Source organism: Emydura macquarii, unplaced genomic scaffold, assembly GCF_026122565.2.
Source record: "Emydura macquarii macquarii isolate MOO-44397 ecotype Brisbane River unplaced genomic scaffold, CSIRO-AGI_Emac_v2 contig_2636, whole genome shotgun sequence".
NCBI classification, from domain to species: Eukaryota; Metazoa; Chordata; order Testudines; family Chelidae; genus Emydura; species Emydura macquarii.
The window spans coordinates 6,990,735-7,017,229 of NW_027132773.1; the positions used below are offsets into that span (position 1 = coordinate 6,990,735).

At 40.0% G+C, this 26,495-nt stretch overlaps 1 protein-coding gene across 3 annotated transcripts in view; it reads right to left on the reverse strand.

Moving 5' to 3' along the window:
• The window catches only part of MON2 (MON2 homolog, regulator of endosome-to-Golgi trafficking), a 155,248-nt gene that overhangs the window by 49,864 nt on the left and 78,889 nt on the right, over positions 1-26,495 (reverse strand). For all 3 annotated transcript variants that reach the window (XM_067564122.1, XM_067564121.1, XM_067564123.1), the window contains 12 exons: positions 25,371-25,475; positions 24,904-24,984; positions 24,745-24,818; positions 24,577-24,667; positions 23,016-23,117; positions 20,682-20,792; positions 16,306-16,481; positions 8,812-8,974; positions 7,966-8,259; positions 6,629-6,827; positions 2,887-3,506; positions 473-616 (listed from right to left, as the gene is read on the reverse strand). In XM_067564122.1, the coding sequence (XP_067420223.1) occupies positions 473-616; positions 2,887-3,506; positions 6,629-6,827; positions 7,966-8,259; positions 8,812-8,974; positions 16,306-16,481; positions 20,682-20,792; positions 23,016-23,117; positions 24,577-24,667; positions 24,745-24,818; positions 24,904-24,984; positions 25,371-25,475 (2,160 nt within the window). The remainder of the gene's footprint in view (positions 1-472; positions 617-2,886; positions 3,507-6,628; positions 6,828-7,965; positions 8,260-8,811; positions 8,975-16,305; positions 16,482-20,681; positions 20,793-23,015; positions 23,118-24,576; positions 24,668-24,744; positions 24,819-24,903; positions 24,985-25,370; positions 25,476-26,495) is intronic.

Here is a 26,495-nt window from a genome sequence, read left to right on the forward strand (position 1 = left end):
TTCATTGAAAACCATCAGCATGTGCCTGGATTTAAAGACATTTTATCGTGCTCTATTTCCTCACAGCATAAATGATTAAAAAATTGCCCACTATGGTGGAAGAATTTTTTAAAATAAGATTACTATGTATTTAAATCAAATTAAAATTTTAATATAAAATAAAGCAAGATAGTTGTTGGATTCCCTGGGAAAATTCAGATTTATTGTGTTTGATATCCATTCAAGGCTTTTCCTATAGAGAGGAATAGAAAGTGTCAATAGAAAAAAAAAATTTATAATGGGGACAGAGGATGAAAATACCTGCAAAAACCAAATAATTATGAATTAATAGATGGAACAAGCTGTAAAGAAAGCTTTTGCAGATTGTGAGAAAACAGATGTGTCTTGGTAATCGACATCCATCTGAAGCTGAACTGACTGTTCACTAGACATCATATTCAAAACGGAACAGATACAATGTCTAAGAAATTACCTGATTATATTTTGCGTTTGCAATGTGTTTCATTTCTAGCTGTCCATACTGTGGCGGTTTACAGGAAAATTCTACAAATGCCAGTAGCTGATCGAAGATTGCTGGATACATTATCTGCATGTTTTCTGAACCTACGCATATGGCCTATAAAAACCAAAAGCCAAACATTATAATACAATATTTACCCATGAAATTTGAGCACTCAACAACTGCACCAATATTAAGAGCTTTTAAAGAGGAACTACCACCCTCAGAAAAACTAGAATATACATTACAAAAATATAAATGCAGATTTATATTGGCCATCTTTGCTAATTATGTTAATTTTTTGTTTAATCCATGTTTGCTCGTTATGATCATTAGGTTAAACTTTTGAGACAATACAAATCAATGCTGTGACAACAGAATGGTAGCATAAATACAAGATTACTGCAGGATCAAGCAGAAACTGGACTCAGCAAGTATGATTCTCTGTACTAAGCCATAGTAACAAAATTTGTGTCTTTGTATAAGTTTTCTTGTCTGCTGATTTGTGCCACAGTATTTTGAAATCCTACTTTGAGGAACATTTAATACTGCAAGAAGTTATCACCACAAAGCTTTAATTGGTAGTTCAAAAATGGTATATTGTAAGAAGTAGTGTACATCAAATGAGGAACAAAACTGAGAACCATAATATAACTTTACAATACAGGGCATTTTAGCTAGGAAATACTTAGAAGATGCCATTGGAACAGAACAGGATGACGACTTTCTGCTGCTATATAAATTCAGAGGCAAAGCCAAGATGTTTATTTTCAAAGCAGAAGCCAATGATCCTATAAATTACTCCACTAATTTAGAATTAAATTAAGAATCAAAAATAGGATTATCAGATTTAAAAAACAATTTATATATATACACACACATTGATCAGAGTCACTGGAACCTAGAAAGCAAGAAGTGCAGAATACTCCATGAAACAGATTTACAATGAGACTTAAGAGCCAAATTCACTTGGCCACACTGGGTAAAATTTTCCAAAGCGTCTATCTTGACAGAATGTACACAATATTAATAAAATCCACACACTTTGGGTCAATGTCCAAAAACTACCAAAGGTTCTCCAGTGGGGAACTAGACTGTACTTTAAAATAATCCAAACACACATCAAAGATGTTAGAAACTACGAAGTAGTCTTTCAGAGTTTGACTAAGTATGTAAATCATCTGCAGCATTTTTAAATTTCCATATAAGAAATAACTACTCCTGACAATCATAAGCCATTACATTTCACACAGACACCCCTATATTAAGCCCATTACTTTAGTTAGACTACCGCATGTCAATCCTTAGAATACTAAATTGTTATGCACCACAGGCAGAGAGAACAGATGAGACCACAGTGCCATCAATGCTTGAGGCCCGAGATATGTCAGGGAATTGATTAGGTCAGATATGCCCAGATGATCCCAGTAGGCGAACCATGACCCATACTGCAGATGAAGGTGAAGAACCCCAAAGTCCCTACCAATCTAACCTGGGGAAAATTCTTTCCCACCCCCAAATCAGATGATCACTATGGCCATGAACATGTGAGCAAGACACCAGCCAGGCATCTAGAAAGAGAATGCTTTGTCATCTCAGAACACTGGTCATCCCACCTCCACATGTGACCTATGGATCTGATGCTTCAGAGGAAGGCAAAACAAATAAACAAAAAAAGAACAAAACAGTTGAACAAAAAGAACAAAATAATTGTATGATGTGAACATTACAGATCACCCTTATTTGCTGCCTTGTGTTTCAGCTCTATTACAGAAACTCTTCATTTAAATGAACGGTGCTCTTCAGGGACCAAGTCTTTAATAAGAATTTTTGCAGCAAAGAACTAGCATTTTTATTACAGAGTGAATTTGGGAAACAGAGAAGAAAAGTGTCTGCTGAAACTTTTTTTCTCCATTTTACAAAACCGCAAGTCCTTAAATTAGGACCACCATCCTTCCAGACATTGCTGGAGTGAACAATGTAAGAAAGGCTGTCCCGACAGTGGCTGAGTTTACAGTCTCCACTCCATTTCCAGCCCATTAACAGCAGTGTTAAAACTTAACGGTCAAGCAAGCAAATTCTTGAAAATACAGCACTGAATATTCAGTATTTCCATAGTGATAGAAGAGATTTTATTAAAGATTACACCATTCATATCAACATAGAGCTGCTGAATGGCAAGAAACCTAGTGTAGTAGGGACAGAAGACAACGTGAGCTGGTTCTGATTGTTCTTCAAAAGGAGCAAAGATATCTTTTACATAAGAATAGTACATTATAAACCCATAAGTAACTAGAAAACTAAGATTAATTTAACTCAACATGTAGGTGGCAAAGCAAAAGAACCAATATATAGTATGGTTTACCTTTCAAAGGCTGTATTATTACCTTTTGTAAGACATCTAAAGCTGTAAGCACTGCTTCCTGCAAACTAGTCAAAACTGCCTCAGTATACGATGGAAGAATGAAAGGGGAGGCATCAGAACTGATTGGAACTGAAACAGCACCATGTAAAATGACACCGAGCTTTTGGAGATCATCCATGCTGAAACCAGTTTTGATGTGTTGGTAGAGAGCTGGGAATATCTGAATTAAAGCTGTGAGAAAAGGTTGGCTGGGTATGAAAGTCAATTTATCACATGTAATTGGAGGCTTTGTACTTTCTGAGCCAATCCTATACCAGGTGCTCCAGGCAGCCCACCAAAGATTTAAATCTTCAATCTCATCTGTTATTATAGGTGGCTCAGATTCATATCTTCCAATTCTTTCTCCTATGGAGTCAGTTCTCATGAACGATCTGCCCAGACCAGTGGCAGTCATTGCCCCTAGGAGGGCAGGCACATTAATAGCAGGTGGTGTGTCAGGTTTCTCTGAGTCTCGGACAGGCGACACAATTTGTAAAATTTCCTGGAAACTTTTCAGAGCAGCCAAGGAAACTTCATTGTTTTTGCTGAGTGCTGCTGACTGGATGTGATCAAGAAGAACATCCCAGGCTTTGGAAAAGTCTCCTGTAAAAAAAAGTTTGCATCAATTTGAAACATTCTTTTTTGCCCCTTCATTTCATAGGAGTTGGATGAGGGGTCAGGTACCTGCCTTCAACTACTTTCTGAAAGAAAGAATCATTTTGTAAACAAAAAGGATGAATGCAGAAGCAGTACACACATAAAGAAGAATTATATCATTGTTTATACCAGTAATACTCAGACCTCAGTGGTTCTGGAGCCAAATTAATGATTAAAAATATCCTGACACAGTAGTATGAATTCATTGTTTGTTTATTCATTCACTTTATATATATATATATATATATATATAATTATTACAACAAATAAGTTAATACCTTAGTGCAAGTTGATAAGTTAATTAGTTAATAACATAGTAAAAGCATCCTGATTGGTTAATAATTAAATCACACGGTGTTTTAATATCATGTGCTGCAAAGAGCCACAGGACACACAATGAAGAGACGCTTGCAGTTCACAAGCCTCAGTCTGAGGCTATGTTTACACTATGTTATGCTATGTTTACACTATGTTTACACTATGTTATGTGTTTACACTATGTTTACGATCTTTCATGATTGATTGAGCGGTCAGTGAGACCCGCTCAAATCGATGAGGGAGTCGACTTAATAAATCCACCTCCTCAACTAGCGTAGAGCTGAGCCAACGGGAACGCTTTTCCCGTTGGCTCAGCGCAATGTGAACAGCGCACAGAAGCAGTCGATGGGAGTCATGCAAACTACTCTGCGTAGTTTGTGTAGCTCCCGTCGACTGCCGCCAAATTTCCGGGTAAGTGTGAACAAGCCCTGAGTATCACTGGTTTATACCAAACCTGCTACCTACATGTTGCACAGCATGACTGGAAATGCATTTTCTTTATCCTGGATAGTGGAACTAATCTTGTTAGTCTTATCCATACCATCGATTTCACAGAGTCTAAGGCCAGAAGGGACCATTAGATCATCTAGTCTGACCTCCTGTACAGCACAGACCATTATATTTAACTCAGATATTCCTATAATGAGCCCAATTATTTTAGTTTAGACTGAAGCATTTCAATTCTCAGAGAACTGAGGCTTAGGCCTAGTCTACATCTAAAAATTAGACTGACCTAGCTACATCACTCATATCTGTGGAAGTTTTCACACCCTGAGAGACAGGGTCGACCTCACCCCCACTGTAGATTCAGCTGGGTTAAAAGAAGAATTCTTCCATCAACCTAGCTACCACCTCTGAGAGAGGTGGATTAAATACATGGATGGAAAAACCACATCTGTGGTGCTCTAGCCACTGTAGTGTAAACATATCTTAGTAGTGTAGACTAAGGATTTGTCAGCACAATTTTTATCAGCTAGGAGTGTGAAAAAACATACACCCCCCCAGCCAACACAGCTATACCAGAAAACCCTAATAGAAGATGGCTTCTATTGGTATAGCTCATGTTGCTTGGGGAGATGGTTTAGCTATGCCAACAGAAAAACTCCTTCTGCATTGTGCATCTAAACTAGGGAGCTCTGCTGGTATAGTTATGTCAGCAAAGCATTTATAGTATAGATGAGCCCTAAACTTGTTGCAGAGAACATGCAGGGCCCCTACAGTGGCAGGGAACTGAGATATGGGCATATGATTACAGCAGGTGATCCACGCCCCGTGCTGCAGAGGAAAGCTGAATAAACTCCAAGGTCTCTACTAATCTGACCTGGAGAAAAATTCCTTCCCAACTCAAAAAAGATGGTGAACAGTCTGAACCTGAGAATGTGAGCAAGACACACCAGTTAGGCATCTATGAAATAAGATTCCCTGTATCACCTCAGAGCACTGTTACAACCCACCCAGTGTCCTGTCTCCAGTTGTGGCCAATCTCTGAACTCAGAGCCTTCTACTTATTCAGCCTAACTAGACTGTAAGCTCATTTATGTTATACATGTTTGTCCAGTTCAAGCAATGTCAGCACTTGATAATTAATACTACTTTATATAGGTAATAACTTTGCAAATGCTCAAATAGTGAGTTGTTATAAAAAGGCAGAGGAGAATAAATAAGGAATGCCAGAGAGATACAAGGAAGATGAAGGAGCAGAGTGAAAAGAAAGAGGATGAGAAAAAAGCAGAACAGAAGAAAAGGTAGTGTAAAAGAGGGAGAACAACAAACAACATAAGAGAAGAGACAAAAAGAATGACAAAGGGGAGAGAAAATGAAAGGTTCTGAAGGAAAAAGAACCAATGGACTTCCTGCTATTAATTTCAGCTAGTGAAGAGATGCCAATAAAATAATTTAAACTAAAACATGTCCTTATGCGAAAGAAGGGCACAGATAAAGGAGAAGAGAAATAATTTAAAATAGAGTGTAATCTTCAATTACCTACACTTCATAATGAGTCACAATTTTTTCCTTAAGGAATGCCCTTTGTTCCTTTTTTAAATTACGTATATCATTTACTGTGCTAGTGGACCCTCACCACTCCCAATTTTTTCACTCCGTTAATTAGTTCACTTAGATGCTCACATGAAGGATTTAGGAAACTTTACAAGAATGCAGCTTAGAAGTCAACTGCAGAAAACAGGACAGAAGATAGCTATATATATATATATATATATATATATATATATATAAATGTTAAAATATCACAGCCTGTTAATAGTCTGAGGCTACAAAATATGTCTCTGGTATTAGGTGTACTTCTGCAATAAATGAGAGGAAAAAACAGCATTTTTGGCAGTGATTCAAGAAATGCTTACAGAATTATGTTTTTTAACAAATATTTGACACCTGGAGTCAGGAATAATAGAATTTAACATCAAATGTAGCTGCACTTGGTACTTAAGAATTCTAATTTTGAGCACCTGAGATTACAAACTCCACAATAGTTATCACATTTCAAAGCACATACCATAGAATACATAGCTATAAGATTAAATACTTTGCCAATGATCTAACTAAAAATAATTGTTATCACAAAACAAATTAAAAGTTATATTACAAAATCTGGCAATAATTTTAAATATTTGAATTGCTGCATTTGACAGAACTGGGATCTAGTGAGCCAACTGCCAGCACTGAAATTGTCTGAGTAAGTTTTATTAGTAAACCCTCCACAAATACATTTTTCAAATATTAAAAGAGCCTACCTAACGGCTGTAGTAAGTATCTCCTAGTGTTGAATATTCTGGCTACTCCCGCCAATGTTAATACCCAGGTCTCAGCCCATTGTTTCTCTGCTGTATCCCTTGAATGATGAATGAGGATATTGCCTCCTCCTGATTCAATCTTCTCTTTGTCAGCTGTCGTGGAAGACTCTCTAACCCTATCCAACAGGTGAAACAGAACCTACGATATTCAGAAAAAGGATGCATTATTTTAGTCACATATTTCAACTCATGTTAATGTAACAAGGAAATAATAAAAATGTGCATTTTCCCTCTCCCTGTAAGTCCCTGAAGGCCTGGGGAGGGTTACTCTATTTTTCCCAGCCCCTGTGGAGCTGAGAGTACCTAACTCAGCCAGCTGATAAAATGACACATAGATCTTGAGTAACTGAAGGGCCACTATCACCATGATCAGAACCTTTGAGAATATCCTTAGTGCTAATAAAAGACCAAACACACCCTGACAATGCTACATTCCCAAAGGAAACCAAAGGAACCTGTGAAGTGCCTCTGTAGTAGTTATGTGCATTTATAACTGTTTTAGATTGCCTGATGTCAAGAAATCAATGGGTCAGAAGTGCCATACAGATGGCATGAGCGATAGCAAAATCAACCCAGGCATGATCAAAGTGGAACATGAGTCCCATGAGGGACAAACAATCTGCCCAAGTTCTAGCTCAAAGGGATTTTCACATATTGGCCAGACTGGCAGGAGAGGGTCAGAAACAGAAGTGGCAGAAAAGCTAAGTCTCCTGTTAGATCAGCCCAGTCACACAGCCAAGGCATTACTTTTTTCCATGTGTTCCACCTCTGGGAAAAGAAAATTGCTTTAATTTTTTTCAAGTAAGATAGAAAGAAAGACATGGATCCTATCTGAGGTAGAAGAAAGACTGGACTGCGTCTTCGATGGTCATGCTGCTCTCGCAAAGGGCACCAAAATTTTATGCAATGGAATCATGCATCTAACTGTGTGAAGAGTGTAAGAATGAGCAATACAACAGTCTTGGACCAGAGGATACAAACTGAAATACTGGCATCAATTTCATGAGCATATTTGTGTAGAGGGTGAAAAAAAAAATCAAGATTATGTAAAAATGGTGACAAGCTGGTCTAAAGGCAGCACAGAAGGAAAAATAAACTAACTGGAAGTGCTAAGAAAGTTTAAGATAAAATAGGTCCTAGCTACTTGTGTGTGTAAATTATATATTATCTTTAAAAATCCTTTAAAAATTAAAACCGGTATTATAATAAACATGTGTAGGAGAGGGTAGCTACCAAAACATGGATGCTCTATTCCATAACAGCTTTTTACTCTGTACCTTCCATATAACTGTGTGCCATGTTGAATGTTGCAGTAAAATTCCATGAGCACCAATTGTAGAAAACAATGTTTGTCCAGCACTCTTTCTAACTGCAGGTCGTGGATCTACACAGAGTTCTCCCAGCTTGGCATAGAGACATAGCCAAAGGCAGTCAAATGGTGGTGCTGGGTGGAAAGGACGATTTAACAACATTCCCTTCTCTTCTGCCTGCTTCTGCAATACTGCTTCCTCTTTGTTCAGCTCTTTTTCAATGGTTTCACCTCTTTGGAAGAAATAATCTGAAATATTCCACTACAAACAAAAAAATTTAGGGTACACATTTTATGTAGGGAAAAATAAATATTTAAGTACCTATTGATAATTGCTTTAATTGTGAAGGAGCAAAATGTTTCTAATTTGCCCATTTTAAAGTGTATTGCAAAATATGTCCTAAGCAACTCTTATCTATAGAAGGATTACATTTAATTATTCTTCAAACAATATCAAGAACTGTGTTTATTTCTGGACTTCAGTTTTTAGGCTCTCAAGACACAGGTACATGCAAACTGCAAAGTATCAGAAAAGGATTATTAAAATCTATAATGTTGCTACTAAAATATTGATAATCATAGTATCTCTGCAACTCCATTTATTTTACATAATCATATCTGTTACAATAATAATTTACTTAAAGATAAATTCTTATCACTACATTTACACAGAACTCCTATTGACTTCAGTGGAACAAGCAGCAAGCAGTTTCTGTCCTTTATCTGGATAGCAATCTAGAAATTAACTAGGATTAAGAAAATTAATGAAATAAAAGCCATATTAATCATCATTATGAATGCAAATGAAACTCACCAACAAACCAATCGATGTTAAACTAATGTTTAGTTCTTGATTGTGAAGTCCAAAGCTTCCTGCAACTTCAACAACTATTTGTAGACAAGTGCATGGCATTGTTGGTAGGAAGTCTGTCACAACCAACTGAAGACACTGGAATGCAGTCCGTATTAAGGACTCTCTTGAGGAAATTGAAATAAGGTATGTGTTATTTTTAGGAGGATACAATCATTCTAATATTATACATCACAATGCAACAGTAATACAGAAGGATAAAATGAAGTTACTTACCTTGTGCAGTAACTAATGTTCTTTGAGATATGTCCCCCTATGGGTGGCTCTACTGTAGGTGTATCTGCGCTTCCATGCTGCTGATTGGAGACTTTCAGTAAGTCTGTACTGCCTGCGCATGTGCTGCTCCCCACCAGCCACAAGGCTAGCAGCGCATGTGGACATTCCCTCCTCAGTTCCTTCTCCACCACAGAGCCAACTAATCCAGCTCCAAAGCAGAGTGGAGGCGGGTGGGTCTTGGAGCACCCATACGGGGACACATCTCAAAGAACCAATGTTACTGCACAAGGGGAGTAACTACTTCTCTGACTAGTGTCCCTATGGGTGCTCCACTACAGGTGACTTCCGAGTAGTACCCACTATTGGAGGCTGGAACTTCAGAGTCGATTGAGTTACAGATGATAGTACTGTGGCACCAAATTTGGCGTCCGCAGCTGAATCCCCCAGAATGGCACAGTGTTCTGCGAATGTGTGTGCAGATGCCTAGGTAGCTGCTTTTCATATTTCTGATATCGGGATACCTCTCAAGAAGGTGACTGACAAGGAGACCAACCTTGCAGAGCGTGTGTGTATTGCAGGTGGGGGTGTTCCATTATGCAATTGGTAACAGAGTTTGATGCATCCCGAAACCCATTTGGACAGCCTTTGGGCTGAAATAGCTATTCCTTTTGATCTAACAGCAATAGATAGGAAAAGTCTGAGGGATTTTCTAAACGCCTTCGTCCTATCCAGGTAGAAGGCCAAAACTCTCCTTACATCGAGCATATGGAGAATGGCTTCTTTATTATTCTGATGAGGTTTGGGATAGAAGGCTGGACGCTGAATAAGCTGGTTCATATGGAATGCAGAAGTTATTTTGGGAATGAACTTCAGATGTGTGTGACCTTGTCAGGGATGAACACCATGAAGGGGGGATGTGCCATGAAGGCTGCTATTTCCCCCATTCTTCTTGCTGAGGTGATGGCAATGAGGAATGCTGTCTTCATGTACAGGTAAGTTAAAGAACACATAGCCATGGGTTCAAATGGCGGTCTAGTAAATCCTTTTAGCACCAGATCAAGGTTCCATTGAGGAGCAGGGAATCTGGGCTGTGGGAAGAGGTTCACTATGCCCTTGAGAAACCTCTTTGTGGTTGGGTGGGAGAAGATGGGATCCTTCTACCGACTGGTGGAAGGTTGAGATTGCTGCCAAGTGGACTTTTAGTGAGCTCACAGACAGGCCTGATTTCTTGAAGGCTAGCATGTAGTCCAGGAGAACAGGTAACACAGTTGCATTTGGGGTGACACTCTGGGCTGGTACCACTCCTGGAATCTCTTCCATTTCTGCAGATAGGTACAGTGAGTATTCCCTTTTCTTCTGTGTAACGAAACTTCCTGCATCTCCTCAGAGCAGGATGTCTCTATACGCTGGAACCATGAAGGAGCCACGCTTTAAGATGAAGGATCTACAGATTGGAATGGAGAACAATAGAAGTTTTGGAATGGTCAGGAGAGTTAATAGTGGGCAAAGTGCCAGCTGTGACAGGATACCATGTCTGTCAGGGCCACATAGGAGCGATCAGTATGATGGTTGCTCTTTCCCTCTTTATTTTTAATAGGACTTTTAATAGTAAAGGGAATGGGGGAGCTGTCAAGGCAAAGAAGGAGGCCTTCCGAGAAATGCTCATAAACTGGATCCCTGATACCACCGAGAGGTACCGGCGGGCTAGGAGGGCTGTGGTTGTGGTGGTCATTGAAGTGAAAGGAGTTTGGAAAGACCATGATGAATGACTACTGGATGGCCTCAAAGGTGTTCTGGCAAACATTTGTAGCCTTCAGAGGGGCATTGCCCAGGCAGTTTGCAGCAAGGGTGGTGAAATGCTGACCACAACTGAGAAGATTGTTGAGAGATGGAAGGAACACTTTAAGGAACTCCTCCTTTCAGGAGGACACGCCCTCCTTTCAGGAGACAGTGCTGGAAACCCCCAGTGGGATCGGATCTATTTCTGTTGATGAGGTTGCTGCAGTGGTAAAGTACCTTTGCAGCAGGAAGGCAGCTGGGGTGGATGAGATTTGCCTGGAGATGTTGAAATCACTGGACAAAGACAGGGTGCCGAGATGACAGTAAACGGTGCCAGTACTCAAAGAATCGGTGCTGGGGCGGCAACGCACAGTGCTGATTCACTGGTGAACAGTGCTGTGGCAAAACAGGCCGGTGCCATGGCGAAGCTGAAGAGCACCTCAGCAAAGGTGATCGGCGTCGTGGTTCAGGTGACTAGTTCCAAGACAAAGGTGATTGCCCCTGATGCATCAGAGACGACTGGTGCCACATCGTTGCCAGCTTGTCTCTAGACAACACCACATGCGGTGCCAGAGATCTTGGATCGGCTCTTGCTGAAGCCAGGGATTGATGGGCCATCATAGCGATCAAGTCCCTTGCTGCCTCAAAGGTGTCCAGCATGGAAGGAAGGTCCAGCTACTCCAACTCTCTATCCCTTGCCAAAGAGTCCTTGCATGCCAGACTTGCGGGCTCCTGGCACAGACTGCCCTGGGAGCTCCTTGGTCTGGCGCAACTGAGGGCGCGGTATACAAACACCCTTTCCCACAGTGCGCATCATAGGAGAGCAGCCTCGACCTGTCCTTTGCTTCTTGTGTGGCACTGGTGAATGAGATTGGTGCCGCACTGCTTTGTGTGCCGGCGAGCGGTGCCAGGATTCCCTCAGGGCCGAGCTCTTCTTCGGTACTGAGTCTTGAATCAATGCCGGGGCACTGCACACCGAATTGCTGGGTGTCGGGTCCGGGGTCTGTGGTCGGACAGCCTAGCACTCCTTTCTTTTCTGCTCCTGGGGCAAAACCCTTTACAGATATTGTACTGGTTGATTTGGAGCGACTCCCCTAAAAGCACCTCAAACAAGAGTTGTGCAGGTCGCTGATGGGCAAAGGCTTATGGCACGATCGGCAGGGCTTGAAGCCTTGGGCCATCGGCATGCCCCGGGAAGGGGAATACCACTAACTGGGAGGAACTCCGCTAACTAATTCAACTTTCTAACAATGACTAATTTTAACTTGTTTTAAAACTAACAGGAAGCGCTATGCTAGAAGAATGCTTGCAAACGCAAGGCAAGGAAGCTCCGACAACCGTCACTGGCGGTAAGAAGGAACTGAGGGGGCAGGGGGCGGCAGGGCCCCATATACAGTGCCATGAGGGTGCCACTCCAGGGGCGCCTGCACTGACCCGACTGGTACCACTGGGAGAAAACCCTCCGATGATCATGCACATGGCATGTGCACACCTGCTTGGAACTGACATGAGCGAGCACTCGAAGAAGAACTTACGTGGGCTGCCACCATCGATAGGACCTTGGAGAAAACTCTGGGGGCCAATGAAAGGCCGAAAGGGGGTACTCTGTATTGATAGTGGTCCTGTCCTAGTGTGAATCTGCCTATCCTGGCTAATGGTCATTGCTGGATCGATCCTCCATGAACGTATCTAGTTCTTTTTTTAACCCTGTTATAGTCTTGGCCTTCAGAACATCCTCTGGCAAGGAGTCCCATAGATTGACTGTGTGTTGTATGAAGAAATACTTCCTTTTCTTCATTTTAAACCTGCTGCCTATTAATTTCATTTGGTGACCCTAGTTCTTGTGTTATGAAGAGTAAATAATACTTCCTTGTTCACTTTCTCCACAAGAGTCATTTTATAGATCTCTCTCTTGTCCACCCTTAGTTGTCTCTTTTCCAACCTGAAAAGTCCAAGTCTTATTACTCTCTCTTCATATGGAAAATGTTCCATACCTCTAATAATTTTGTTGCCCTTTTCTTTACCTTTTCCAATTCCAATATTTTTTTTTTTTGAGATGGGGCGACCAGATTTGCACATAGTATTCAAGATGTGGGTGGACCATGGATTTATATAGAGGCAATATGATCTTTTCTGTCTTATTATCTATCCCTTTCCTAATGATTCCTAACATTCTGTTAGCTTTTATGACTGTCACTGCACACTGAGTGGATGTTTTCAGAGAACTATCCACAATGACTCCAAGATCTCTTTCTTGAGTGGCAGCTCATTTAGACCCCATCATTTTATATGTATAGTTGGGATTATGTTTACCACTGTGCATTACTTTACACTGATCAGCTTTGAACTTCATGCGCCATTTTGTTGCCCAGTTGCCCAGTTTTGTATGATCTCTTTGTAGTCTGCTTCTGTGGTATGTGCTTCTCCCCCAGGCAACGAACGTACTGCAAACGTCCATCAGTGATCAGGATCGATTCCTTACAACCGATGAATTTTTTGAAGCCAAGGGAGCCGGGCATACCCTTGTCCAGGAGGATCCCCTTCTGCCAGGGTGTTGGAGGAAATAGTCCCTCTCTGTTCTTCTCCTTTTCTTTTCTTATTTTTCTTATTTTATTTTTAGGCACAGACAAAGTAAATGCAAACGAATAGAGAGAGTAAACGTCAGAGAATCCAAAATTAGTAATTCTAAAAGAATTAACAATTCATAAACAGACAGCTGATAGTAAGGATACAATTCTGTCACAGAAGACGTGGATTCCTTGACTTTCTGGGACCTCTGGGACCTTTTCTGGTGGCAGACCTGAAGCAGTGTCAGCCCTGGGGCTGCCAGAGCAGCAGCTGCCCTGGGTCACCAAATAGCTGTTCTGCAATGGGGAGGGAGGCGACAGGCTGTTCCCAATCAGTGGCAGCCAGGATGGTGGGCTGGCCACTGCTGATCAACTGTTCAGTGGCGGCCAGAGGCTGGCCCCCCATCAGCTGTTAGAGGGCTGGCCTCCGCTACTGAACAACTGGTAGGGGGCCATCCCCCCTCTCCCCAGGCTGCCACCAAACAGCTGATGGCAGCCAGCCATTAGCTGATCGGCAGCAGCCACCTAACAGCTGATGGGCCACTAGCCCCTCCCAATGAGGCTCCTGCTGTCATTCCTCCCCTCACCCTGCTCCTGTTATTTTTAGTAAAGTTAGAGACAGGTCATGGGCTCCCTTAATTTTTTGCCTGTGACCTGTTAGTGACTTTTACTAAAAATAACCATGACAAAATCTTAACCTTTGCTATTAGTTCCATCCCTAGCCAGGGGAGGCTGAGAAGGAACTGAGGAGGGAATGTCCGTGTGTGCTGCTAGCTCGTGGCTGGTGAGCAGCAGCACAAGCGCAGGCAGTTCGGACTGCTACCGAAAATCTCCGATCAGCAGCGTGGGGGCATAGACACACCTACAGTGTAGCATACCTGGGGACACTACTCAAAGAAGAATCTGATTTACTCACATGCTCCAGATTCAAGCAAAATTTGAAATACATTATAGATTTGTCCCAACTGGGGAAAAAAGATGTTTGTAGGTTTCATGTTTGGTGAGGTTTTGCTGTTGTTAAGAATATGTTAGCTGGCACATTCTAAACTCCAGTGCAGAGAAGGCAAGTCGTACTTTAGCATGTTAGTTAGACCAACTGAATCATAAGCTCCCTCATGGACTTCAACACTGCCAGCTTTCACATGCTGAGGTACAACTTGCTTGTCTAACTAGATTTTTAGAACTCGTTAGCTAGAACATGCGAGAGTCTTTGGAGTGTTATTCAGTAAAAAGACATTTGAAACTGCTAATTGTGTGTGTAACTGTCTTATGGCAGAGACTGGTACTGGATTTCTAAGAAGAAAAGGAAAGTTAATCATATTATAATTTATATTTTAGTATTTAGAGAGTTCCTATAGAAAATCCAGCTGTAGTTTCTCGCAAAGATATGAATTCATGATCTGAGCAAATACCTTAAGTCAAATAGAAGAGTTCTGTAGCACACAATTGGTAAGTAAATCAGCTTACCAACCCTCTATGTAGGTTATATACAGTTGTATTCAAGCTTGACTCTGGAGCTTCCCTCATATTTGACCCAGAGTTCACCATGCTTGGATTATAGAAGCATGGTTCAATCCAGAACATAAAATCAGAGAAAGTCCACAGTGTAGGCTGAATAAAGGTGCAGCAGTCCTATCCTGGCTGGGCCCTATGAATAAATGTATGTTTTCAGTTACCAAGCACAAGAAACCTCATAATGGAGAATTATGGGATAACGTATAAGAGAAGTTTATTTTTCCCTGCCAGTCAGCAGTTGGTTTATATGTCTTACACCATGAGGGTTTATGTCCTTTACAAATGGTTTTTCTTATATAACTGATCTTATAGGGATAATGAAAATATACAAAAATATAATACTTTTCTATTACTATTAAGTTCTTGATCTGAATGATGTTAGGCAATGAGTTCTGCAAGTTAATTATGCATTCTGTAAGAGTATTTCCTTATAATAATTTTAAATTTTTAGCCTCTTGTTGTTGCGTTATGAGAAAGGGTAACTAAGCACCTTATTTAACTTCTCTGTATCAAAAGTGTGGCTCATTTCTTGCCCTCTCCCCTTACCTTTTTTAGGCTTCTAAATAAGAGAATATTACGATAATATCAGATCAACACTATGTAACAATTACTCTATGGCCCAGTGAGAGAAACAGTCAAACATTTTTTGAGTTTAGTGGCAAATATTTCTAATCTTCCAACAGGGTGCAAATACTGAGCAAAGCTATTATAAAGTAAGTTCTATCTTGATTAAGAGAAAAAAAAAAGAAGGACACCTGTAATGAGGGTATTTAGGAACAGAAATCACCTCTGCTCTTTTTCTTTATTGTTGCATGTATTTTCATAAGCTAGCAGAAAAGGCCTACACACTTCTCTTATGAATCACTCAGCTATTTTGTGGGAGTTGGTCTCCTAAAATATTACCAGCAAAAGCATGCACTGGGTTTAGTCTGCCTGTAACAATCTTCTGGGTATAATTGATCTGTGAAGTTACTCTGGTCATTCATCAGTATTTTTACTGTCAAAATTCACCATTACTATCAAAACGTATTTAATTCCACAGTAAATATAAAATAACATACCCTTCATAAGTCTTTCCTTAACAAACACACATCTTTCAAAGCACCATCCCTTTCCATAACATTTATACAAATGGCATTATCAGTACAGAATTGCAGTGAAATTTTTCAGTCTTTTGAAAGATTAATTAAACAGAAAGCTGACAATCTGTGCCTTTAAAAAAGCAACAGAAAAGTTAAAACTTCTTTTCTGTGGAGTCCAGCTATTTAGAATATAGAAATAACTTTAAAAATTATGAATATTAGTAAACAGTGAGTTCTCTGCTCTTCTCATCTATATCAGGCTTATATCAACCACTTACCCTTGATCGCTTCTGATTGCTCCCATGACACCAAGGACTAATGGCCAGCCAGGTCCTAGACTATCACCTTGACTTTGCAAAATCTGTAATACACATTCCAACTGCTTGAGCCTAATATCAGGATGAATGATGTTTGACAGTTCCTTCAATGGATTTAACAAAAGCAACTGCAGCCTCTAGAAATAAACAGAGAAACAGCAAGGAGAGTAATAACTAACAACTTATAATGCAAGTGAAGCCACAGAGTACAGATTTGCATTTTTTGGCCTTGTCTACACTAAAAAAAATAAGTCAACATATTTTTGCCGACTGACTTCCAGCCACTGCTATAATTACAGCAGTGGCTGATGTCCATACTGCTCTCTTTGGGTTGGTGAAGTGCGGACCCACCAGGAGCATTTCCACCGACCTAAGGGGCAGTGTGGGGAGCTGAGAGTCCCACCTCTTGGCTCCCTGCCGGAGCCCATAGGCTCCCAGGCCCCCTGTGGGTTGCCTCCCACTCCCTGGTCCCAGCTGGGACCTGGGGGAAGCCCCATGGGGATTCTTGGCTAGAACCAGCACTCATGTCAATTTCACAGCTCAGCCATGTAATTGACAAGGCTGCCCCAGGGGGAGCTGTTGAGAAGCTCCTGAACTTCTGGCCCCGGCTCCCAGCCTAGAGGGGAGATCAGCAATCCTGGCTTCTCACCCTACTCCCAGCTGGGAGCAAGGCAAGAAGCCCAGGCTGCTGCAAGCCGGGGCGGCTGGTTCCCATCCTGCTGCCAGCCAAAGAGGCTGGCTCCTAGTCCGGGCTGGGTGCGAGGCGAGAAGCCGGGGCTGCTGGTCTCTGCTTTCGGCTGGGAGAGGGAGAAGTCAGGGAGCTTCTCCACCTGCTCCCCACTGGGGCAGCCTTGTCATTTACACAGCTGAGCTGTGAAATTGACATGGCTGCCCATTTCAGCTGGGACCAGGAATTAGCCACCCGGGATTGCAGCAGCCCAGAATTCTCACCTCGCTTCCAGCCGAGACTGGGAACCAGCTGCCCCAGCTTCTACTTTCTTGTCAATAGTATGACAGCCCCACCACCAATGTGAGGGGAAGTAGTGTCTACACTGACACTGCATCACCCTAACTATGCCGACAAAAGCCCTACACCTCTGATTAAGGTGGTTTTATTTTGTTGAAAAAACAGGGCACTTTTGTTGGTGGGGGAGAAGGGAGTGGTGGTGATTGCAGACTGTATACCGGCACTGTTTTGTTGAAAAAAGCTGATTTATCAACAAAACACTCTAGTGTAGACCAGGCCTTAGAGTGGGATTTTCAAAAGTGCCTACAAGCTGAAACGCAGCGGGAGGCCAGGCACCTAACTCCTTCAGGCACTTTTGAAAATTATTTAAAGGTATAGGGTGCCCTGCCCCTTTCTTAAAGTTTTATATTTCACAACAAATTTGGAGATACTTTTAAATCTTACAGGGGAAGTTTAAACCCAGGACATATAACAGAATATTAAGAGATTGCAATGTATTATTTAAAAATAAGCACCAAGCATGAACAAAGAGGTTGACCAGGATGCATCTCTCTCAACAATTCCCCATTATGAGTGACCCTCTTTTAGATCCAAATGTACTTCAGCCATACAGAAACTTTGTGCAGTGTAAATGGAATTGTCATCTGGATAATTGTGAAGACAGGTTAGATCATTAAACCAAAGATACAGCTGAAGATTTATTTCCTGATTCTTTCAACCTTTATACCACTTGTCCCTCCTTTTGGATCTCTATTTTACATAGTATCAAACATTTGGATTTGGCAGGTTTTAGGAGCTCATGGCCAAGAATCAGGAACGCTTACCTTCTAACCCAAGCTCTTGCAATGACTTATTGCGTGAGCCTGAGCAACTCACTTAATTGCACTATCTCAATTTACCCATCTATAAACTGGAATTAAGGAAAAATCACATTTCTTGTCATTTTGTTTCTTGGATGACGATCTCACAAGCTTCTTATTCATGAGTTTCAAGCCACCCGTGCAAAACTGTTTGGGAACTTCTATAACTAAAGAGCCTTGGAGGACAATATTCCTCCATGCAAGCACTCATACATGCACCCTTCCATCTCACAGAGCAGTGGCATGTTCAAATTCTACTTGTGTTAGTGGTACAGCCTCTGCTCCCTTGAACAGTCAGTGTGATGATGGTGTCTTCAGAGTATGGAAAATGTTTTACTTTGTAATTCTGGTCCTTTGAAGTTCTTTCACAGAACTGTTATCCTCCACACACATAACCACACCTGCCGCTCTTCAAAGTTTGGAGGTTTTTGATTTTGAGGTCATGAATTTTTGCCTATATGAAGGCACATAAATAGATGCTTCCTCCTTTGACACCAAAAGGAACTGACATCAGATGACACCAGTGGACTATACCACTTGTCCTGGGGGGTTTGAAAATTTCACCTGTGTGGGGATTGATGCACCTCACTATAACGCGTTAGCTGTGTGAGTTGCCAGGCAATCTTGTAGTGGATGCTTGAGACCTCAAAGCAAGAATGTTGAGAGGATGGAATCTTTAAAATGTGATCTTTCACAGAAGTGTGAAGATTAACTATTATTTTGTGCAATAAATAAATATTATAAAAGTGCAAAGCATTATTTATTACTATTCTTATCATTAAGAGACATGAGATGATACAGGATTTCATTTGTTTTTCATGGTTGACAGATCTTTATTGTTTTACCATGAAGTCATAATTAACAGGTTTTTTCCGTAGTGCAATTTTTTAAATGAAAAGGGAAGTGATACACATGAGCAGTAGCTAATATTGACTACTGAGTCAAATGCAATGGGAAGGAGAAAAGGAGACTTCAAAGAGAAGGGCAGAGAAACAGAAAGGTACATTTCACACCAATGTTCCAAATGCTTGTATTACTCAGTACCAGACTACCAAAAAAACCAAAATAAAACTCCAAAATATCTCCCCCCTAAACAGAATAGGCCATATCAAGTTGAAACAGAAAATAATATTTTTATATTTCTCTAGGTTTCATTTGGTATGTCATAGCCATATATGCCTAAAATATGCCTATCCTTAATTTTTTGACAAATATACACAGACTGAACTTAAAATTTCTCCTTTTAACAGTTGCTACTTATTCTGATGATATAATTTTCCATAGTTTCTCTCTCTCTCACACACACACACACACACACACACACACACACACACACACACACACACACACGTTAAAATGGAAAATGCTTTTTAAATTTGTCCTCACTGAACATAAATGTCAAATGACCTGCAGATTCCAGGTCTAACCAGAACTTGGTCCAGTCAAAAAACACTGAACTTTTATCCCAGGAGTTGGTGGTTTGACTCCACGTGAGGGACTTGATTTCCCCAGTGTATCCAACCACAGTCTAGTGGCCTCAGCTATCTGATTCTGTGGTCTAGTCTATGCTAGCTCTAGCATGCACCAGTGAAGGACCAATGTAACATGGCTGTGTCAGGGTGAACGGCTGACATAGAAGCCAGCTCTGCCAGTCTTCTGTCAGTTGAAAGTTTCCTCCCCTACAGTGGGTTTTCTCAGCTGGTCAGTTACTTTAAGAATATGGTTCCTACACTGAATGGTGCCAAAGGGCAAGTCTGCCCAAAAGATGCAGCGTATAATAGAATCAAATGAGCAGTAGGAAAAGAAATCTGGATTGAAGTAAAATGTATTAAATAAAAGGCAGTATTTGAAATACTATCCCTAAAGAACTTAAATTTTATCTCTCTTTTTTAGCAGTGTAACAAGATTAAGTCAGGGAATAAAAATATATATTGCCACAGAATAAAACATGTTTAAGGACAGAGTAAGATACGGCAGAAAAGGGTTAATTAAAAAAAATTAAAATCTGAGCTATGGAAGTTCCTTATATTATAGGAGACAGAAAAATTAAAAATACAGCTGAAGAGAAAAGCCAAATAGGAAAAATCAATTGACTCCCTCTCTCTTTATCTCTGATAGAATGACTTTATACAGAGACAGAATAAAGATATGATTTGTACACCAACAGAATTATCTTGTTATTCTATGCCTGCTCTTAAAATCCTATATATTCTTCTAACTATTTTAGAACTGTTTTGTATTGATGAAGCTGGCCCACATTTTGTTCTGCTACATGGATACAGTGAGTTAGCAACATCATTCTTTGTTCTCCATGTGTGAAAGGAAGGAGGTTGTAGCTGATCAGAATGCATGAGGTGGCCCTCGGTACCTACAGTAGAAAGTTGCTTCTACAGTATTTATAAACTCAATAGTAAAACTGCTTTGTGAATGCGGCCTGTTTGTTGAACTGCCTCTAGGAAATTATTATGAATTCCAGAAAAGAATAATTCATTTCACAAAATGTACTTTACCTGATTTTGTGATAATGGAGGGTCATGGTTAAATGTCAGCCCTGCTTTAATGAGAGAGGTTAATGCTTCTGCTCCCCATTCTCTCATTCTGGAGTTTGGATGCTGGCAGACCTGAAGATATAGCACAGCCTTATTTAATGCTACATTCATTTAAACCAGAAAGATTTGTAAACATTCACAATTCAAACTGGAATATAAACTATGCAGTGTTTAACATGATAATGATAATCAAATATTAATTTACAAGAATAGGGCAAACAGCTGAAACCTCTGTATTTCACTAGTTTTTGCTATATTTCTCAATACAACCTGCTTCTGCCAATCAATTAGGTGATAAAGGTCCACAAACATTAAGACTAAGTTTAATAATGATTAAGGAAAACAGATTTGTAGGAAAAACTTACCTTCTGAATAAGGAAACAAGAGGAAGCAGTAGGGGAGAGAGGCAGAAGTAAACAATGTGAAAACCAATGCAGTTCAAACCAACAAATGATAGTTTCACAAATTAAATGAAAAAGCAATACATATCATTGCTATTTAGATATCAGTACTTTAAAAATGGTTTGACATAAAGGACCAAATTCTGCCCCAGTAGGTGTGCACGTAACTTCACTTTCATTTAACTTTGCCCTGAGCTGCTGTTAAATAAATACCCAGGTTCACTATACATTTTTTAGTATAATGAAATTCTTTAATGTAACAGTATGGGAATAACCAACAAAAGGCAGTGTGTGTGTCTGTTTGGTTTGTCTCACACAAAAATACATATTTAAATAATCATAACATTGTTGTACAAAAATTAGGAAATGTAAAGTGAAGATGATGCTCCATTCTTCTTTCAAACCCTTAAGAAAGATAGGTATAATGGCATAAATCAAAGGGATACTAAAAATTTTCACTGGTCTCTCAAAATTGACTTGCTTTCATTTCTTGATGTAGCTCACATCAAGATTGCCCAATTCTAAATCTTCATAAATTGCTATTTGTAGTGTAGAGAAATTAAAATACTACAAATGCATACCATCTTCTATAAAGCTGCACAAACACCCCAAGAGCAGTTCTCCATGCTTTCATACTTGATATATGTCACAGTCTCAAGAAACTGTTTTGAGGCTTCATTGACTTGTAAAGACAATGCTGCACCACCCCCTTCTCAGGGAGGACAGGGATGTGTGAGACTGTCAGGGACAGGCAACGCCTGTGTCAAGGGAAGATGGAGAAAGGGGGGCAGGTTCAACTCTTCTGGATATGAAATAGTGGGGGAGGAGAAGTTTCTCTAACTCCTCCTTCCCTCCCCACCCCTCTCCCCCTGCCTACCACTAGCCAAGCTTGAGTGGTCTCAGGCATACAGTAGCCATCCTGCTAGGACTGCTCCTGCTCTCCCTGGCTCATATCACTGAAATATAGTTTCAACTATGTTTCCAAGTACTATGGGGGAGAGGATGGGTCTGATCAAACTGTCAGTTTTGGGGATCAGGAAGAACTTATTCCCCTCAGTGAAAGTCTGGCAGGGTGTCCAGTATGTGTTATCCACTTTCTTTATGCATTCTGGAGGCACAGTTTTAGGTTAATAAGGATTATGGTAGCATTTTAAAAGAATGTATGTTTATAAGTGGAATTTGTAATTTCATTGCAAGCTGTGACTGGTGTCCAGCATGGACAAGATTCTGTAAGAGATCAGTTGCTAGAGGAAAACATGAGTAAGAGACCCAGGAGATGGCGGATATACTACGTTGCCATGTAGAAAAAAGGGTCTTTTGTCTTAAGTCTTTGTAGGCTAACATACTCTCATTCTTCCTCACAGGGGAAGATGAGAGGCTTTGGAAATGAGCTGAATCCCACGGGTTACACTGAAGAGGGCCAACCCAAATAGTGGTTATTGTAACATTCTAATTTTTTGTGGTAAATCTAATGGTTTTGCTGTGTCAGAGATATGTGCTCAACTTTCTTTTGAGAACATTAACTATCCAAAAGGCTACATGAATCCAGAATTAAACTTCTTTGAGTTATACTGAAACACAAGTAATATATAAAAACATTAAAATGATAATCATTTTGCTTTATCTTAGCATGTTTAAAATGTATAAAGGCAGATATTTAATACTGTAGAGAAAAAATTCAGTAATATAATGGCTTTAAATGTAAATGCTATATACACCAATTCTTGAAACAGGAAGTCAGACAAGCTAAAACTAAGGAGATTGGTCAAAAGTTACATTTAGAATACTGCTGCTTCTTTTTACCTTTTTAGTTAAGCCCTTTCTAAAAGATAGATATTAGAAAGATTTTACTAAAAACTATATAGTAGTATTTATGGTAAGATAAATCAGTTACCTCTAGGAGGTGACCCGTCAGAGGTCGCCACAGAATTTCAATTCTGTGCATGTTAACTAGTCCCGTTTCCAACAGTTTAGCAACAGCAAAAAGAGATGGTTCCTAAGAAAAACAGAACTTAAACATAGGATTAGAGGTTCCTAGTTTAATTTTAGAAAAGTTCCCCTTCTTTTGATTTGCTGATAAGCTTTTTCCACTCATTACAGTGATTTTATTTGGTAACTTACAGAAGTCACAGATCTCACACTGCAGCTAGAAGGACTGGGAGGTTTCCAAACATGCGTCAGCACTATGCTATTACCAGCCACAAGGGGATAGCAAAAGTGACAAACACTCCCTTTTGAGAACAGTTTTTTCCTTTTCTGATACTCTCAGTTTGCTTGAGTACCCTGAGTATTAAAATCCCTCTCAAAGTTCTCTCTCTCTCTTGCATAATAATACATTTTAAAGCTATCCTTCCCAGTAGAAAATCTGAACACACTTGACTAACAAAAGCATCTGCTTCCTGTTCCATCATAATAGACTTAAATTAGAAATACATATAAGCTAAGAGTAGAGATTATTTTGTCTAAGTACTTAGCAAGGTCCCTATTACTGTTATCCTAAATTTACAATCAAAGTTGTAAGTTCCTGAAGGGATGTGATTAATCTCCCATTCATTTGATCTGTATACAAATAGTAGTATTTTATGCTCAACTGTAAAAAAACTTAACTATCACCACACAGTAAAATTGCTGCCACATTATAATTATGCTGCAGAGTGCACTTTATTATTTCCCCTTAATATGGGATTCCTTGTTTTCATTTTTAGTTGATTTTAAATTCAAACTATTTTAACTCATTTTCCTTTCGTTGCATTTTGAAGCCCCCTCCCAGTTTATATAACTTTAGTAGATAATAAACTAAAGAGTATTTAATCATTTTACTATTTACTTCTCTCCTGATGAAACTACCACCAAAGCAAGAGTTCAAGGAACACATTACCCAATACCATGCCCCTAAAGGGAAATTATCACCCTTAAAGCTCCTTAAATATCTCTGGAGGGTAGGGGGCTCAGACAGTTGTTCTTTGAAACCGTCAGTGCTCCACTTCTCTCTCAGAGTCTCCCAGGTAGTGACATGCTTTTTTGGTTTTAAACCAAAACTGTCAAACTTGCTTTTTGGAGAATTTTATAAAATATTGATTGAAATTGAAGATTTTAACACATCCCAGAGCATACAGTGTCATTCACAACATCCTAGCTTTCTGAAATCTACAAAGCTTTTAAAAGCTCATCCATCTACAACTTGATTTAGTAATGGAAATGCACAACACTGCTTACTTACCATTAGAAAACATGATAAAAATACAACACAAGTGTTCACAGGGGATTTAACAGCATCCCCAATCATTAAGACAAGGAATTTTCTAGCTCTTAATTTGTTAATTTTATGATCATACCATATATAGCATTAGCTTATTTTGATATTAAAAAACAGTAACCTGGCTTAAGAACAAACATGAGTCTGATGCCTATCTTACAAAAATATATCTGAAAAGTAATAATGAAGTATATTATACCTTATTATTTCCATAGGCCATTTCCATGGCTTCCAGAGACAAGGAACAAAGGGCATTTATTAAATGATGTAAAGACACGTCATCAAGGTACCTGAAAAATACCAGCTATCAAAACGCTGTCACATCTAATACAAATGAATATTTAGATCATAAGAAGATGTCTCTTACTGTGAACTTTCAAATAGTCTTGAAAGTATGTTGGATATAACTGGTAAATCAGTCATAACTGCTGTAGTTAGAACCTAAGGGGGACAGAAATGTATTTTGTAGATTTCAAGAGAAAATATTGCACAATCATTACATTACAAAATGAATAATTCTGCTTACTGTGCTAGGTCCTTCTACAGCTCTCCCAGGTTTTAAGGCACCTCCCACTCCAGGTTTTAAACCGAGAATCCATACGAGATGCTGAAACACAAAGGATGAATTTCTAACTGAAGTATACAGATCTAAGAATGTAAAATACTGTATTTATCTTTTTTGGCGATATCTGATCTCTAAATATTTCTCTGAGTCCCATGAGGAAAGCCTCATCAGTTTGTGAGATGAAGCTAACACTTCCACTCTTTTAGAGAGCAATCAACCTGCTCTCTCAGACAAATACAACAAACAGCTCAGAGGACAGCGCTAGAGCACTCCTTCATGGACATGAGAACATATATCAAGTAAAATTCAATCAAAATGTCTTATGTTGCCATATTCAGATCAATAATGCCTACATCTTAGAAATCATAACCCCCTAAATTATAATAAAAACAAATAAAAAAGCAATACATGCATTACCTACACCATACCTGTAGAGTAGCCAAGACAAGTTGCCATGATGTACCAAGAACTGCTCCATGGCAGTGAGCCAAGTTAAGTAATGTCCTCATGCACTGGATATTTTTTGAAGTCAGCTAGACAGAACATGTTACATTGTTATATTTATGTATTATGAGACATCAGAGCCATTCCTAGTAAAGTTACTAATCTTAAAAAATATTTAATGATAAATTAAATTTAAAACCTGCACTTCTGTGATGCATCTATACTAGGAAAGTAACATGAGCTTTCAACAACTGGTCCCCTCATTCCCAATTTAATAAGGATTGGGAATAGCTTGACAGTATAGACAAAGCAAAATTATTTTCAGTATTCATTACAGAAATTATTCGTTTCTCCAGGCGTCTGACATTTTTTAAAAATGGGTGTTCAATTATATGACACTGTCTACATTAGCCATTTTTTAAACCACAGTTGAGGGGGACAAAGGGCTCCCATTACTGACATCATGACAATGGGTCATTCAAGTGCATAAGGAGCCATGGTGGACACCTCTTATATGATAACAGATTTTCCATGTCCACAGGACAGGTTCTCCCAGCTATGTAAAAACAAGGAGGCTACTTCAAGTAAAGGCCCTTTTATTACAATTAAAGATGATCCATTAACTCTGCTATGAGAAAACATGCAAGAGATTTCCAGCTAATCATAGGGAATAGATTCAGCTCATTATAGTGTGGCATACAGCCGGCTTCACTCTAGTGGGTCTCGCGCTTCTGCCCCTTGTAATGGGCCAGGGAGTCGTCGGTTACCCCATCTCTCCAGGGAGGTACCTTGCTGTGGCTCCCTTCTGCCAGCTGGGGCCAAGGGTTTTCTCCTTCCCTGCTCCTCTGGCTGCAGAGAAGCACCGTCTCCTAGCCTGGGGGAGCTTCTCCTCCAGCTGCCACAAACCTTCTGGCAGCTTCCTCCTGCTTTCCTCCTGCTTTAGGGAAGGCAGGGTTTAAGTACACCTGGAGTCGCCCTTCATTGGGTCCAGGTGTCTCTAATTGCCCTGCAGTACTCTCTCCTCTGCTTGCAGGAAAAAGGGCTTTTGGCATTCTTGGGCTCACACCTCGCCCTGATATATACCCTTTTGTGGCCATCTGGCCTGACTT